Source organism: Sinocyclocheilus anshuiensis, unplaced genomic scaffold, assembly GCF_001515605.1.
Source record: "Sinocyclocheilus anshuiensis isolate Anshui unplaced genomic scaffold, SAMN03320099.WGS_v1.1 scaffold524, whole genome shotgun sequence".
Classification (NCBI taxonomy): domain Eukaryota; kingdom Metazoa; phylum Chordata; class Actinopteri; order Cypriniformes; family Cyprinidae; genus Sinocyclocheilus; species Sinocyclocheilus anshuiensis.
Window position 1 is genome coordinate 1,444,817 of NW_015555703.1, and position 17,079 is coordinate 1,461,895.

General features: G+C 37.6%; 1 protein-coding gene across 1 annotated transcript in view; it reads left to right on the plus strand.

The window, feature by feature from the left end:
• The window catches only part of LOC107671728 (phospholipase ABHD3-like), a 22,790-nt gene extending 6,711 nt beyond the window's left edge, over positions 1–16,079 (plus strand). Inside the window, exons 3-9 of the mRNA XM_016464672.1 lie at positions 4,387–4,569; positions 9,407–9,452; positions 10,995–11,107; positions 12,842–13,015; positions 14,529–14,577; positions 14,662–14,827; positions 15,275–16,079. Of these exons, the coding sequence (XP_016320158.1) occupies positions 4,387–4,569; positions 9,407–9,452; positions 10,995–11,107; positions 12,842–13,015; positions 14,529–14,577; positions 14,662–14,827; positions 15,275–15,456 (913 nt within the window). The 3' untranslated portion in view covers positions 15,457–16,079. The remainder of the gene's footprint in view (positions 1–4,386; positions 4,570–9,406; positions 9,453–10,994; positions 11,108–12,841; positions 13,016–14,528; positions 14,578–14,661; positions 14,828–15,274) is intronic.
• Positions 16,080–17,079: the final 1,000 nt, after the last annotated feature.

Genomic DNA, 17,079 nt, shown 5'->3' on the forward strand with positions numbered 1-17,079 from the left:
GAGAGCGGGCTCCTGACTGAGCTCTGGGGAGAGAGCGGGCTCCTGACTGAGCTCTGGGGAGAGAGCGGGCTCCTGACTGAGCTCTGGGGAGAGAGCGGGCTCCTGACTGAGCTCTGGGGAGAGAGCGGGCTCCTGACTGAGCTCTGGGGAGAGAGCGGGCTCCTGACTGAGCTCTGGGGAGAGAGCGGGCTCCTGACTGAGCTCTGGGGAGAGAGCGGGCTCCTGACTGAGCTCTGGGGAGAGAGCGGGCTCCTGACTGAGCTCTGGGGAGAGAGCGGGCTCCTGACTGAGCTCTGGGGAGAGAGTGGCCTCCTGACTGAGCTCTGGGGAGAGAGTGGCCCAAACACAAATAATTGCTAGAGCCATTACAGACAGCGTTGTAGACTCTGGGATGAGCTCAGGGGCTGGAGCCGACGCTGGAGCGGGCTCAGGGGCTGGAGCCGACGCTGGAGCGGGCTCAGGGGCTAGTCTCAGCCGCAGACATCACGCCCATGCACCGTTGGCTGAACGTCTGATGCATATGGCCCACAAAATTGGAAACTCTTCAGGAGTTTCGAAGTCGTCATCTGATTGGTTGAATTATACAGGATTTCCTGGAGACGTGTCGCGTTCTTTAACGTTCCACCTGGAAACAAAGATGCCTTGTCGCCAAACACTCATGTTAGAAGAAAGCTGTAGTGTTTACAACTGTGACAATGAGCACTTATCTGGATCAACTAAGCGTTGGATTTTCAAAGTATGTGAAATATGTAAAGTTCGCAGCATAGACTCTTTAAAATACGTGCCAAGAGTTTTACACACCGGTCTGTTATCGTGGGGACATTTCCATGCCCCTAAACACACGGCACAAAATGAAACGTGATTGGTTGCTTTACCTGTCAGTCATATGGCCTCTTGGGCGGTCCTAGACCTTCAGCAGTTCCTAGACCTTCTGCCATCAGTCTGAAGGTCTGGCTACGCGAGACTACTCAGAGGCTGCAGCCGAAGCTGGAGCAGACTCAGGGGCTGGAGCCGACGCTGGAGTGGACTCAGGGGACAACAAACTCAGGGGCTGGAGCCGACGCTGGAGCCGACTCAGGGGCTGGAGCCAACGCTGTAGCCGACTCAGGGGCTGGAACCGATGCTGGAGCCGACTCAGGGGCTGGAACCGATGCTGGAGCCGACTCAGGGGCTGGAGCCAACGCTGGACTGTGCTCAGTGGACAGTGAACTCAGGGGCTGGAGGGAAAGGATGTGGTGTTCTGGAGGAAGATCGACTGAGCAAGAGTGCATAAGGGATATATTGCTCCAATGAGCAGTTGTTAGTATCCCAGGGCATCGAGTATATAATGGTTCATACAAACCTCCATGGAAGATCGTTATCAGCAATTCATCCTCCAAATAGACAGAGGAGGCCAGCTCCAAGAATTCCTCTGCATATTTGGCAAGGGGATGGCCATTTTGTGAGAGGGAGTATAGCAGGTCAGCAGGATGGAGAGGAATGCTTGTACTGCGATCAGTGTAGGTCTGGTCTTCTGTTAATGGATCACAGACTTAGACAGATGGACAGTTCAACAACAGTTCAGTTTTATTGCAGTGATGAGCAAATGGAGTAATGCAGGTAAGTAAATCAAGGTAATAGCAATTCAGAGTATAGATGGAGAGGTAACTGGTGTTTACTGTCTTTGCAGGTGCTGGAGAGATCAAAGACATGGAGATGAGGTACCAGGAATGCACACACACCTCATCTTCTTTTAGGTAAGTATCCAGGTAATGCCAAACACAGGAAGACATGGGAACACAGGTGAAATGCTGGAGAAAGGAAGGAGACAGGAACTCTGGAGAATACAGTCTTAACTCTAAAGGAGACCAGACAACTAGGGTAAGCTGTGTGCTTAAGTAGGGTGAGTTAACGAGGTGAATGGTGTTGGGTGTGGTTTAAGACCGACTGAGTGCAGGTGTGGATCAAAGAGCATGATGGGAACTGTAGTGCAGATGTGACTGAGCAAAAAAAAACGGAGATCGTGACACAAATTCAATTGAACATAAAGAATTAAAACAAATATATAATGTAATTTTACAGTTGTGCTGGAAAATAAAGTGAAGTATTTATGCAGTAGTAATATTTCCTATTTTCTTTCCTATTTTCATTTATTAATAATAAGTATAATTATTATTAATAATAATAATACTAACAACAATAATAATAATTATTATTATTCAAAAATACAACAAACCTTCTTTTTTAATTGCATTTTAATTGTAATATTTTTGCAATAGTAACATTTCCTATTTTCTTTAATATTTTCGTTTATCTTGATACATAATCACAACATTTGTCATTGGTAAACGTGCCAGATTGGTCTCTCACTCTCTGTCTGGCATTTTGAAAGGTGGGATTTACATGTCTATAAAAAACTTTCACACATTCAGAGTGCAGGCTGTTTTTGATGGCAGTGACTGCAGACAGACTTGGTCTAGAGTGCAAATTTAATGATGGCTCTGAAATTACATCGCACACATGTAGCTCTGCATGTCGTCTGCTCGCTGAGAAAGCAGGCTTTAGTGTAGAGCTGTAAGACAACACGAGAGCCCTTTGACACAGATTCTCTCCACAGCGTCTCTGGAGGACTCAGCCACTACCAGCAGAGTCATGATGAGGCCAAATAAAACAACAGAAGAGTCCATCCTTCATTTTTGTGGAAAACATCATATATGTTTACTGGATTTTCAGGGAAAAATAAAAAATACTGGTTTCTAGCTTTGCATCAGTACTATGGCACAGGCCCCCCCAACAAAAAAAAATGTATGCCCATATTTTTAGTTATTTGAATTCTTTGTCTCTTACAAGGGATTGTACATAAATATCTGCCCGATTAAAAAAGGGTCTAGCAACACCCCTGCTGACCCCAGTCTTTTGAATGGAAGTGTATATCTATACATTTACATTTATTCACATAGCAGCTGACAAATGTCATAACATGTACAGTAAGCAATATATCATAAAGGTGCTAATAGATCCACCATAAATGGAATATATTAGTGATTTTTGATAACCGATGCTAATGTTAACAACAGCATGTGCCATTGAAAACTGACAATTATGTAGTACGTATTCATAATTATCTAAAATATGCCATAAAATGTAAAAAAAAAAATGTAGAAACAATTTTCACTCAGAAATGGCTAAATCTCACAAATATTTACCAATTATCAGCAAGTAATACATTGAATAAAAATTTTTGTGAATTTTTTGAAGTATAAAGACTGAAATAGTAGCTTCTTGTTAAACATGCTTCAAAAATGTTTTATTTACAATTTTGAAAAGTCATTTGTATAATCAGTGTGCTATAGTCATTTTATACTATGTTTTATGTACAATTATTTTAGACAGTGTAGCAATTGAAATTCACATTGCTCAAATTGTACCACATTTAATTTAAAGGCAGGGTAGGTGATTTGGTTCAAAAACATTTTTTGTTATGCTGGTTGAAAGTCTCGTCACATCCTGACAACAATCATTAAGTTAAGAAGGCATAGGACCATAAAATGTTCATCCAATCATATACCTCGTTCTGAGGGCTACGATAGGCTGTCCTACCTGGCTGTCAACAATGTATTTGCATACTTCCATGCACCCTGTTCGCACAGACATGAAATGTCATCGGCGCGTTCCACCCGTCCTGTGTGCGTTCATGTGTTTTGGAGGCGTGGCTCTGGAGAGTGATTTTGCAGGGGGGGTGAGATCTTATACTTTCAAAGCTAGCTTACTATTGCTAGCCTCTCCGAAATCACCTACCCTACTTTTAACACATGTTATCAAAAAGGAGTGATTTACAATAATGCTGATGTGTCGGTATTTCAAATTTCTATTTATTCATTATTTTGAATCAAACATCATTTTAAGTAGTTATATTTTACTGATATACTTTATTGATATATATTCTACTAATATATTTTGTTACAAATACCAAATATTTTATGCTCTCAGTCAGCTACAAGTAGATTAGTTTGATAGTTCTTTAGATAATCATTTCAGTCAGGATCTCCATCACTAAATATAGAGTTTCAAACTCAGATATGGGTTATTATACATGCTTAAGCATTAAAGTTAGTTTGCATATAAAAGCACAAACTGTTTTAAAAGCATTTGCACATAAGAACAAGGCACATTATTTTGTTTCCAATCCAGTTTCATTCATACTGTACATTTTTAGTGGCTTAAGAGGCCGCTGTGGTGTGTTACGGATTGTACTACCATGGTACTTTATGGTACTTTTGTTAGTTGAGTTACATTCCTATAACAGTTTCTCTCTTTGTACTATTTATGAGCGCTTAAGCTAGTATTAACACACAATTCCACAGTTTCACTGAATGTTAAATCCAAGCTGTTCTGTGTGTCCGGCAGTGAGCTCATTACAGCACCAGATGGAGGCCAGATCTCTCTGGATTGGTTTGACAATGATGAGAGCGCGTCCCACCCGGACCAGTCCACGCGCCCCACTGTGCTGCTGCTCCCGGGACTGACGGGCACAAGCCGTGAATCCTATATTCTACATATGGTACAGCAAAGCCGGGATCTGGGCTACAGGTGAGCTGCCTGGTTCACAGCCTTTAATTTAGAAAAGGGTCATGCTTGTTCTCTTGACAAAGAATGCTTGTTATACTATGGAAACATACTGTAATTTTACACATCACAAATAAGCAATTTCCAGTCCAGTCACAATGAAAAATAATAGCACATCTAGGGTTGCCAGATCCATGGACAAAACTAGCCCAAATAGCCAAACCTCTGTCACTCCCATACCTAAAAAAAAACTTAATTTAGCTGTCAAATTAAACTTACTGGCACAATGACTCACTGACTTCAGAAGCAAGTTGAACAGACTACTTCTATGATACTTGTGATATTCGTAAGGTGATTTTTCATCCTTTTTTATGACTTGCACATCATGTTTGTGAATTTGTAATTATTTAAAGCTCATTTCAATCATGACAACTCTCTGAAGATTTTAGCATGGTGATGGATATGACAATGTTAATGTACTTGGTCTTGGCGGAATAGATCTGCTACGCTGCTGCTGAATCGCTGCTGCTGTTGGTTATTGCTGTAGTTGTAGATTATTGCTGCTGCTGCAAGCAAGTACAGCAACTTGCTACTGCCAATGCATACGGCGATACGGTGCCGTGAGTATTTAAGACATACTGCTATAACCCATACCAGATCTATACAGGTGGAGCTGGGTAAGGTGGAGGGTTTCAGAGAAACTCTGAAAGCGCACTGCAGGAATCTCAAGTGAATGCTAGCCAGCCATATAAATGCAAGGCAGTAATTTCATTGGCTGCATATGCAGCATGAATCAGTCAGCTTGTGCCCAGTCGTTTAACTCTCTGAATATCATCAGTTACCATAACAACCAGTCACCTGCGCCATCTAGAATTTCATGACTGAACTATATATTAATATAGATAAACTGATGTGTGGCCACTGATGTGTTGTATGCTTATATCAGATATTTTACAACAGCTTTGCACCTGAGTCATCCCATCACAATTTCTTCAAAGTTTCAATAATGCACAATTGTGTTCTCCTTCATCTTCAACTTGAACTCTACCTGCAGGTGTAGTGCACTTCAGAAGCAACATAATTTCCATTAGCTGTGCATATTTTGTACTGAAAGATTCAGAAAGGCTTGAACGGATGCTTTTGTAAGCTTTATGCCACACCTGCGCCAGAACATGTGTAGCTGCGTTGTAGATCCATGCATTATGCGTGCTTACAATAACCCTGGAACATCTTTGTCAGACTCCACTTCTGAAGCTGCCAGTCCATGTAGACAGAAAGAGAGAGAGAGAGAGAGAGACAACAAACAGCTGAACTCTGTATTAAAGCCTTCAGGGATGCAGAGATGGGCACTTTCTCTCCTTTTGGGCATCTGTCAGGAGCTCATTCTTGTAAACCTCGAGAGGCATGAGGCAGTGGGGGCTACAGCAGCTCACTCAGCATTTTTCTTTGGCCTGTTCTCTGCTTAATGAATTGCAGCTTTGACCAGCTTTGCAGCTTAGCTAAGAGCAACTTTCCATGCCGTAGCAGAAAACGGCCCACCAGCCACTAAAGGTACACTAACACACAAGCAGTGACACATGTTAGTAGATGTAAAAAATGATGCTAAAAGCAAAGCTTAAATTACTTTTTTGTTATTTTGTCAGATAAAGTGCATATAAATTATATTGTGGCGTCTTAAGCTAAATGAAGTGATAATCTGCAGTCAAAATCAATGGAGATGCGATGCAGCACTTATTACATAACAACTGACCAATAAATACATTTTTATGAAAACAAAGAGACAGCGGAGTAATATGAGAGGTGTGAAACTAGAAAAAAGTTTTAACAGTTTAGCAGTCATTGCACAACAATATTTGACCTCTGAATACCATGACTGACCAATCAAAATCAAGTATTCCACAGATCTGTGTAATAATATGCATTATTATGTTCTGGGACACCTTTAGAAAGGTAACAGAGTTGACCATTTTTGCCATGTATTACAATCCTTGTGTACAAGGTCAGGACACCACAGATTTGTTATTGAGAACTAAAACTAAAACCATAAAAAAACAAATAAATAAGTAAAAAAAAAAAAGTTACTTAAAAACAGACTAACTAAAAATAGAATAACATTATTCGATATACCTTCTTTTTTTGTTTAACATAAGAAGAAAAAAAATGTTTGAAGCAAGTGGTGAGTAAATAAGGACAACATTTTCATTTTTTTGGGTGAACTATCCCTTTAAAACAGAAAAAATATTAATAGAATACTCATAAAAACTATAATAGCAAATCAATGATACAAAAATAACACTCATGCTATTATAAAGCACACTTAACTCTGATATTTTCACAAATCTAATAGTATATTGTTTAATACAGAAAATCTTGCCTACTAAACAAGAACAAAATGACAGAACACTGCCACAGTGCTCTCAAAATATGTTTAAACATGGCATTAACCATTTCTGTCTCTGTCAGGTAGTCAGAAACATTAAAACTTGAAATGCATGCACCTGAATGGTTTGTGGGCAACAAGTACAATCACAAGGTACTTTCTGAATACAAATAAGGTAGCAATTAAACAAGAAAGACACGTAAAGCTCTTTGAATGCAATTTTCTAATATTATTTTTATACTATGGAAGTCAGTGGGAACCAGAAACTGTTTGGTTCCCTACACTGTAAAAAAAAATTCCATAAAATTTACCGTAAAAAATGCGGTAGCAACGTTTTAGGTTTTACGGTTTTAACTTAAATTTACAGTTAAATACCATAATTTCATTAACTGATATAATGTTAATATACCAACCTATTGAAGTAATGAAATATGTTTTGTACCTTTATAATACACTGATAACCACCAAATGCAGGTGGTGATGAGAAAGTCACATGATGAACCAAAGCCCATCACAAGCAGCTTTTAAATAATAACATATATAGAAGGTGCACAGTGTCATTCACACAAACACTAAACACCATCATGGTAACACGCATGAAACTGAAATAATGCAATAAACATTAATGTAACAACATTAGGTGTAACACACAACCCTAATATACAAAACTGATAAGAAAAACTAAGAAGAAACATAGTTATTTCAACAAAAAAACATAAAATTTGAAATGTAACGCAGGGAATTCTGGGAATGTCAATTTACGGTTATTCACTGTAAATTATACGGTCTTTTTCACTTCCAAAAAACCGTATACTACCGTAAAATTATTGTCCAATACATGTAATGTCCAATACAGTTTTTCACCATATATAGTAGGGGTAATTTACCGTTAACCATTTAACAGGTTTTTACTGTAGCATTTTTACAGTCTTTTACCGTTAAATTCATGGTCATTTTTTACAGTGTATATTCTTCAAAATATCTTCTTTTGTATTCAACAGAAGAAAGAAACGCATACACTTTTGGAATAATGTGAGGGTGAGCAAAAACGGAGTTTTCATTTTTGAGTGAACTATCCCTTTAAATGAAAGAAAGTTCTGATTATGAGATTATATAAAACCTGTGTAAAGAATGAGAGCAGAAAAGCTCCTAGAAGTAGTCAGACAAGGCCTGCAAGCTCTACTGGTCCTGGAGGAATGTAGTTTGGCTGTACAGGTTGACATGTTACATATTATATCAGATAACTCTGGTCTTGCTTTTATCAACTACATACATGTACCGTGTGTGATAAACAGGCAGTGAAATGGGGGGTTATTGGCCTCTTCAAAGCTCCCATGTGCAAGGAAATTATAGAATTTGAGTTCACAACAGTTATACACAATAACAATTAATATCATTTAGGGACATGACTTTGAGAATAATCTAATGACATGATCCAGTGAATACAGAGGATGTTAAGGCTAGCATCACTATTACTAGAACAAACCTCTAATTCTTTGGCACATAACTCATCAACAAGAGATTTATGATATAATCATGCAGCTTGTTGAGAAGAGGTGTGCTGTTACATTTCTAAGTGAACTGATTTCCATCTGTCAACCACCAAAGCCCTAGCAACCTTGTAACAATGTGTAAAAACCACCATTGGTGTAAGTATTGATCCTCAGGGCAGGATCTGACAGAAACTCAAGCTGACCCGGCAGCATGACCAGACCTCCAAACAAACTGACCCGATGGAAATGCTGTGGTGGACTCGAGGTCAGCAGAACTACAAACAAACCTGCTTTCAAACATCATACAGCTCTTCCCTCAGGAGCAACCAGACTAGGCTGGCATAGGAAAATGATAACAGTTAAAGGAAAACGCTCACGATAAGTGATTTCAGAGAAGTTTTTAGAGTGTGTTTATTCATTAGAGGGCAGAAACGATGTAAAATGAATTTGGTTGTTATTAGCAGGCTTCCCATGGTTATGAAAAACCTGGAAATATCAGCAAAGTTTAAAATGTAAAGTAATATTCAAAGTTTATATTAGAAGAATTGACTCTGAACTGCTGAATTATTGATGGGCATTAATACAAGTACATTAATCTGTTTGCCCTGTGTCTATTTAATGTGCTTATCTCAGTTTGTGATCCCTAAAATGCTTGTGTAAATGTAAGAACCACTTACATTTGTACATTTATTCATTTTGCAGATCACTTTACAAGTCGCTTTTATCCAAAGCGACGTACACATGAGTGACATACTTCCTTAAACTACTAATGAAATATCTTGTTTAGAAATACAGACCATTTCTATTTTTTTGAACTTGTCAGTAAGAGTGTGGTGCAGTGATTTAAAACTATAATACAGTCAACAAAACTGGAAGTACTTTATTTAAATAAATGGATGCCTTTAGAACCAATCAGAATCAAGAATTCAGCCATGGACAAAAACTGTCAAATGGACCATTTCTATGAGTCCTCTCTTGTGTTTTTCAGATGTGTGGTGTTCAATAACAGAGGAGTATCGGGTGAAAAGTTACTGGTAAGGAGAATCTTTTATCTCCTCTGTGTTTTGTTCAGCTTTCTTTGTTTAACTTAAACCAAAACATTGTTACGTTGAGCTCTGGCACAGGTGACATACTTCTGTCAGCATGAATATTACCAAATATATGGAGCTTGAGTCATTCGAATTAAAGTTATGTAATATTTGTTGTGCGAATAAGCCTTGTATACGAGAGCCTGTCGATAAATCCTTTCCTCTGACTCATGAACTTTGTTGGAGCTCAGATGATAATGTTTCTCCGTGTGTATTTGCCATCAGAAGAGGCTTAAAATCCCTGCAGTAATACTTCATGTCAGAGAGCGAGTGATAATATGCTTGAACAAGTTGAAATGTGTCGAGAATGTGTTCATAAAAACCTTTGCAAATGCATATGTTTTCCCATTGAAATAACCTTGACCTCTATAGCTTGAAGGACAACTCTTAAACTTATATATATATATACAGTATCTCACAGAAGTGAGTACACCCCTCACATTTTTGTAAATATTTTATTATATCTTTTCATGTGACAACACTGAAGAAATGACACTTTTCTACAATGTAATTTAGAAGTGCCCACGGAGCTCTGGTGAACTCCATGCCCAAGAGGGTTAAGGCAGTGCTGGAAAATAATGGTGGCCACACAAAATATTGACACTTTGGGCCCAATTTGGACATTTTCACTTAGGGGTGTACTCACTTTTGTGGCCAGCGGTTTAGACATTAATGGCTGTGTGTTGAATTATTTTGAGGGGACAGCAAATTTACACTGTTATACAAGCTGTACACTCACTACTTTACATTGTAGAAAAGTGTCATTTTTTCAGTGTTGTCACATGAAAAGGTATAATAAAATATTTACTCTGTGAGATACTGTGTATATATATATATATATATATATTTATTTATTTAAAATAATGGTAAGAAATATACATAATATATTAATTAATATTAATTACATAATATAATTTTTTATATGTAGTACTTAAAGCACACAAAATATTTGTATTCAATTGAAATAAGTTTAGCCAGAGACCCTCAGCACACCACTTTAAAAAATCAGTAAATCTCATTAATATACTTGAGATTAAATATCTTTATTAATACCTTAATACTTAATATTTCACTTTATACCTTATATTATCATACCTTAATAAAGTTGATTAAGGTATACAAAATTCAATACAAAATTTGGCAGAGAATACACCAAACTTTGTATGATATTTAAGGCTATAGCATAACATATTTTGCATCCCATTATTTCAAATAAAATATCAAACTCTTTTCTGAAGTTTCAACAAATGCTTTTCAATTAAAATGAAATTAATTTTATGAGTTTATATTATAATATATCAGTGCAAGTGCATACAGATGATAAGATCACTTCGAGATAACGTTCATACTGTAGACTTTATATAAACCACATTCATGCACTGAGACTGTAAGATTCCCTGAGTATATATAAGGATGATATGAGCTTTGGTGTGTTTGTGTGTAAGAGCTCTTTCTCTCTCTCTTATGAATATATATCCTGTGCTCTAGACGCCTAGGACTTACTGTGCAGCGAACACAGAGGATCTGGAGGTGGTCATTGAACATGTCCAGCGGACCATTGACAAAGCTCCGCTCATGGCGGCTGGGGTTTCTATGGGCGGGTGAGTTTAACACACATACAGGGGTTTATCCTGCCCTTAAATGGGAATTCAGCTGCTATGATCATCACACATACCAGGACACTCTAGCACTGTTTTTTTCCACTGATCTGAACTTTATAGTGCCTTTAATTAAATAGAGAGGCAGCATGCATTTGCCTTTGTGAAATACTCTACCATTCAAAAGTTTGGGTCTCTTCTACTCACCAAGGCTGCATTTATTAGTTAAAAAAATACAGTAAAACAGCAATATTGTGAAATATTTTTACAATTTAAAATAACTGTCTTTCATTATAATATATTATAAAGTTTAATTGATTGCTGTGATCAAAGCTGAATTTTCAGCATCATTACTCCAGTCTTCAGTGTCACATGATCCTTCAGATATCATTCTAATATGCTGATTTGTCGATCAAGAAACATTTGTGACCCCATAAGGGTAAATTTTTCGAAATTAAGATGTATACATCATCTGAAAGCTGACTAAATAAGATTTCCATTGATGTATGGTTTGTTAGGACAGGACGATATTTGGTCGAGATACAACTATTTGAAAATCTGGAATCTGAGGGTGCAAAAAAATCAAAATATTGAGAAAATCGCCTTTAAAGTTGTCCAAATGAAGTTCTTAGCAATGCATATTACTAATCAGTATTGTGCAGTATCGTCTACTACTCATACTATACTTCGTTAATAGTTCATCTATTACAAATGTGCAAAAAGGAAACAAACCCATACACAACTGAAACATTGCTGTTTCCATAAAAAGCATTATATAATAATGTTCATTCCTGACTTGTATTATAAAGTGTTCCCAGTTCATGCTTTGTTCATGCATTTATTTCCCTGTCATTTGATGCAGATGAAATTTTCCAAAGCCTCACAGCATCATTTCACCCTAAATTTATACCTCTTTCTAAGTAAAAGCTGAGTTGGCAGCACAGTGCTCTAATCCGCTCTGTCTTACGGAAGGAAAAGTGTCAGCTTCATACGGCTTATGTATATATATGTGTGTGTGTGCAGGGCCGTAGCTGAGGTATGTGGGGCCCCGGTGAAGGTTGTACCTGTGGGCCCTATTTGAAATTGTGTAAATAGGCTAGCACAGATAAATAAATAGAACAAAGATGCAAATTAAATTTTTTTTTTTTTCACTTTTAGCGGTGTTCATGTACAGAATTGTAATCAACGAATGTAAAAGCATTGCATAGTCTTTACTGTTTAAATTATATATAGATTAATCCTTGTTAAAGCTACAAAATCCAAGTTATTCAAGAGCAGTGAGTAATTTTCTCTCTCTCTCTTTTTTCTTGGATTAACATTAACGATACAGACAGCAGCTAGTAAATTCGGCGCAGTCACTTGCATGTATCCAATATAATGAAACGCATCTTTATCAACTGTTTATGTTCACTTATGACATAACCACCAGTTTTCGAGGATACTCAGCAAGACGGGTATTTTGAGAATTTTGTAATGTATTTGTCCGTTCAAGCGCAATAAGACACAAAAGAGAATCGATTCTGTGGTTGCGCACAGCATGCGAGTACTAAATTAAGTTCTTTCACGTCTTCTTGCACTTGAATGCTTTAAAATCTCTTGAATGTTTAAACTGGCAAGGCTTAAAAACACATGCAAATGATAAGCTTTCGTGACGACACGCAACAGTGACTGATCGCACAGTCCATCAACTGTCCTGAGCGTCTTTATGAGTACATCTCATATCTTGACACCCTGCAGGATGATGCTGGCGAACTATCTGGGTCGGAAGGGCTCTGAGGTGCGTCTGAAGGGAGTGGTGGTTTTCTCGGCAGGCTGGGATGTGTTTGAGTGCACGGCTTCACTGGAAAAGCCCCTGGACCGCTTCCTCTTCAACTCCTACCTCACCAGCTGCCTGCAGGCATCTGTGGACCGGTCAGTGGTAGTCAGAGGGCGATAAACCCGGCTTAATTCACCGTAGTCTAGTGTGTGTGTAGTGACGTCGCAGAGGACATTGTCCTCGACTGCCCCTCTGTTTGGGTCTGATCTCTTTTTGAGTGTTACCAAATGTGCCAAATAAGATTAAATGGAATTTATGTATTTTGCTTCAGTTTCAGAACAGGCTGTTGAAATGAATTGAACACTTTGCACATAAGGGGCTTATTCTACTTTAATTAACTCTTAATCAGCTCATCAAAAACTTACAAAAAATGCAATGGTACCATGGTACAGTGTGTTTGATATACAGTAGTCAACATTTGAAGTGGATCAAAACCTTTCATCAAAGTTGTCCTAAAACCAAAACAATACCTGTTCTTGTCTTAGGACAACTTTGATGGACTTTTTTGATCCACTTCAAATGTTGACTACTGTATACCATGATACTACTGAATGGCTGTCTGAAATAGAACACTAGCGTACTACTCGAACTATATGTGTAGTATGCAGTATACTGTGCACAGTATACACATTTTCTGTATGCATCTATTAACCAAATAACCTTCTACATTTGCAAGAGAGCACATTACGTTGGGTACGCTCTCCCACAAATGCCGTGCACTCAACTTGACCTGCCATTTCTAGTGTTATGGATCAACCAGAATTAACGTCAGCCACAAATTTGACATCTCTTTCATTTTTCATTTGATTGGGCAGCTAAACACATTTTTACACAAAATTAAATTCAAAATGCAAAATAACTTTTGTAAGGGTTGACATCTCTGAATTGAATTTGCAATATGATTTTTGTAACATTTGTCACTGCATAATTTGTACTGTTTCACATACTATTTTTAAGAATTAGTATGCAGTACAGTGTATGCTGCACAGAATACAATTGAAGAACCATATTTACCACATGGTAAAAAAGTTTCCAAATCTAAATGACCTTGTTTTTTATGCCTTATTTATATCCATCCATCCATTTTCCAAACTGCCTGTCCTATGTTAGTATTTGAATAATGTGCTTAAAGGAATAGTTCACCCAAAAATGAAAATATGCTAAAAATGTACTCTTCCCCAGACCATCAAAGATGTAGATGAGTTTGTTTCTTCATGGAAACAGATTTGGAGAAATCCATAATTCCATCACTTGCTCACCAATGGATGCTCTGCAGTGAATGGGTGCCGTCAGAATGGGAGTCCAAACAGCTGATAAAAACATCACAAGTAATCCACAGACTGATTCTGATGGCACCCATTCACTGCAGAGGATCCATTGGCGAGCAAGTGATGTAATGCTACACTTCTCCAAATCTGGTACCTTGAAGAAACGAACTCATCTACATTTTGGATGATCTGAGTGAAAGAAAATTGTCAGCAAATTTTCATTTTTAGGTGAACTATTCCTTTAATTATATCATTATTACGATACAGTTATGAATACGTTCTTGTTATATGAAGATTATCCCAATCCTCATTGTGACATTTTCCTCTTTTCTTTATGCAGTCACAGAACCATTCTTGAAAAAAAATATGACATAGACCATGTGATGAAGGTGAGTTATTCATTCTGACTTACACAGTATTGTGTCACATTTGTCACATGTTAATGTAATAGTATTATTGCTTGCATTCCACAGGCTAAGACAATCCGAGAGTTTGATGAACGTTTCACATCAGTCATGTTCGGTTATCCATCCAATGACGACTACTATCGAGACGCGAGCCCCATTCACAAGATCAAGTCTGTGCAGGTGCCAATGCTGTGCCTCAACGCAGCGGACGATGTCTTTTCCCCCAATCATGGTGAGTCGGCCAGATTTATTAGGGCTGCGTGAGAGACTATAGCCCATTATAAAGTGTATTTTCCTTCAGTGTTAATTTTGACAGCAAATTTAGATTTAGTTTTAGTCATATTCTTTTGACTAAAATGCCATTTAGTTTTAGTCATAAATCGTTCTGAATGAATCTCTTCCCAAATCGTCTCTCCCTAACATTTTCGTCTCGTTTTTATTCGTTGACGAAAATGTCAATAGATTTACGTCATAGTTTTTGTCATTCAAAAAGAGTTTTAGTTCGTTATCGTCTCGTTGTCGTCGGTGAAAAAAATGAAAACAATTAACACTGCTTTCCTTATTTTTAAGAAAATGTGACATTTAAGTTTAGGGCTGAAGTGAAAGAAACTTCAATTTGGCCCAGCCAGTTGACTTTATCCCATCCATGTTGAGCTAAAAAAAGGTCTTTCTTCTTCAGCCTTTCCAGTGGAGGCGGTGAAGCAGAACCCCAATGTGGCCCTGCTCATCACCTGTCACGGCGGCCATATTGGCTTTCTGGAGGGTCTGTGGCCACGGCAGAGCACCTACATGGACCGAGTTTTTCGCCAGTTCACCAAGGCCGTGTTTGAGAACGGCAGCAGTCTAGATGATCTCCACTGACCTTCTCTTTCCATTCCCTCTACAGTCATGAGCAAAAAAATCTGTATACATTTCCAAAATGAAGGGCACAGGTTCACTTGAGGGCCAGGATTGTTTTTTTTAGTCTGTTCATTTATTTATTTCTTAATTTTAGTAGTTTTATTTGATTTGCATTCATGCAACAGAAATTCTTCTTTGGGTCTCACACGTTCCATCCGTCCATCCATTGCTGCACTTATTTGTTTCTTAATTGCATGTCTGTGTATGACTCTCTTAATTATGTATTTTTAAATATGACTAAACATCCACCTGGACCACTGAATCACTCACTAGGTGATATTACTCAACATGAATCCACATGAGAGAGAGAATGTCCAGAAAAACATAGTTTATAGCCCTGAAACCTATTAGGAGCATGTCCAGGTTCACCACTAAATCAAAATTAAAAAATGCAAATATATGTTTGCATAAAGAAAAATGAAGCTTAATTTTAGAAATACTAATTTTTTGACATTATTCTCAAGAGTACATTTCCCCTTATCCTTTTTGCATATAATGCGTTATTAAATCACCATTAATTAATTTCAAATAGTGCCATGATGTATACTTATAATAGCTTTGCTTTTAGAAAAAAAAAATATATATATACATATATACATTACCGTAACCCTATGAGTCTGTAAGATCAAATCTTAAGTTAAGCATTAATTGCTTCCTCAGAAGCAATTTTTAAATAAAGAATTTTTTTTTTAAAATTGTTAAAAATTGTCTTTGTTCTGTTGATGTGTCTTTAAAGTATCTTAAATGTCTAAACTAACTAACCCCACTTTCTTTGTTTCATGTTAGTTTGTGTTTTTATGGCAAAAAAAAACAACAAATAAAGATTGTATCATCACAGTTTTTATTTTTCATAAGAATGTACCGCATGCACTTTTTTCTCATTTATTACTGTTATATTGACATAGTTTAACATTAATCATATTTTTGGACTAGGAATGTGAAAATTGCACTAATTTGAGTTAAAGTCACTTAACCTGTGTAGCCCTGTAAGTAAAGTGTGTTTTCTTGAACCGGACAGACGTGGCTTCAAGGATTCTGTGAATGTGAAAATGACTTGAGCTACTGTTTGTCTAAACTAAAATATGCTTGCTTTGAATTGCTTTTTTATATGATGGTGCCATTGAAATCCTACTAACAGCTCCTTAAATGATCTAAAGTATGAGAAAAAAAAAAACTGGAGCAATTATTAGTTATGTGAGAATGACAGGAATAGTGATGGCAGTGATATTATGAGGAAGCTCTTTATAATAAACGATGTAACTATCTGTTCCCGAATATAATTGTATGTAGGGATTTTCATGGAGGAATGATATGATGTCCAGAACTAGACATTAGTTATTGAAACCTATGAAACCGCCCAGCTATGTGTTGTATATTGACCTTTGTCTGCTTTTATGACGGTGCTGCTTCATATTGCGCTTCTAACTGTCAGCCGCATTTGCTCCTGTAGACTTAAAAACGCTTTCCTCTCTGCTTCCCGTCCATTCTGTTCCTGAGAAGCATGTGTCACTGTTCTAAGTGTCTCGAGTAAATGTACTGACATGCATCATATAACCTGTAGCACAACAGACATATTTTTCCATG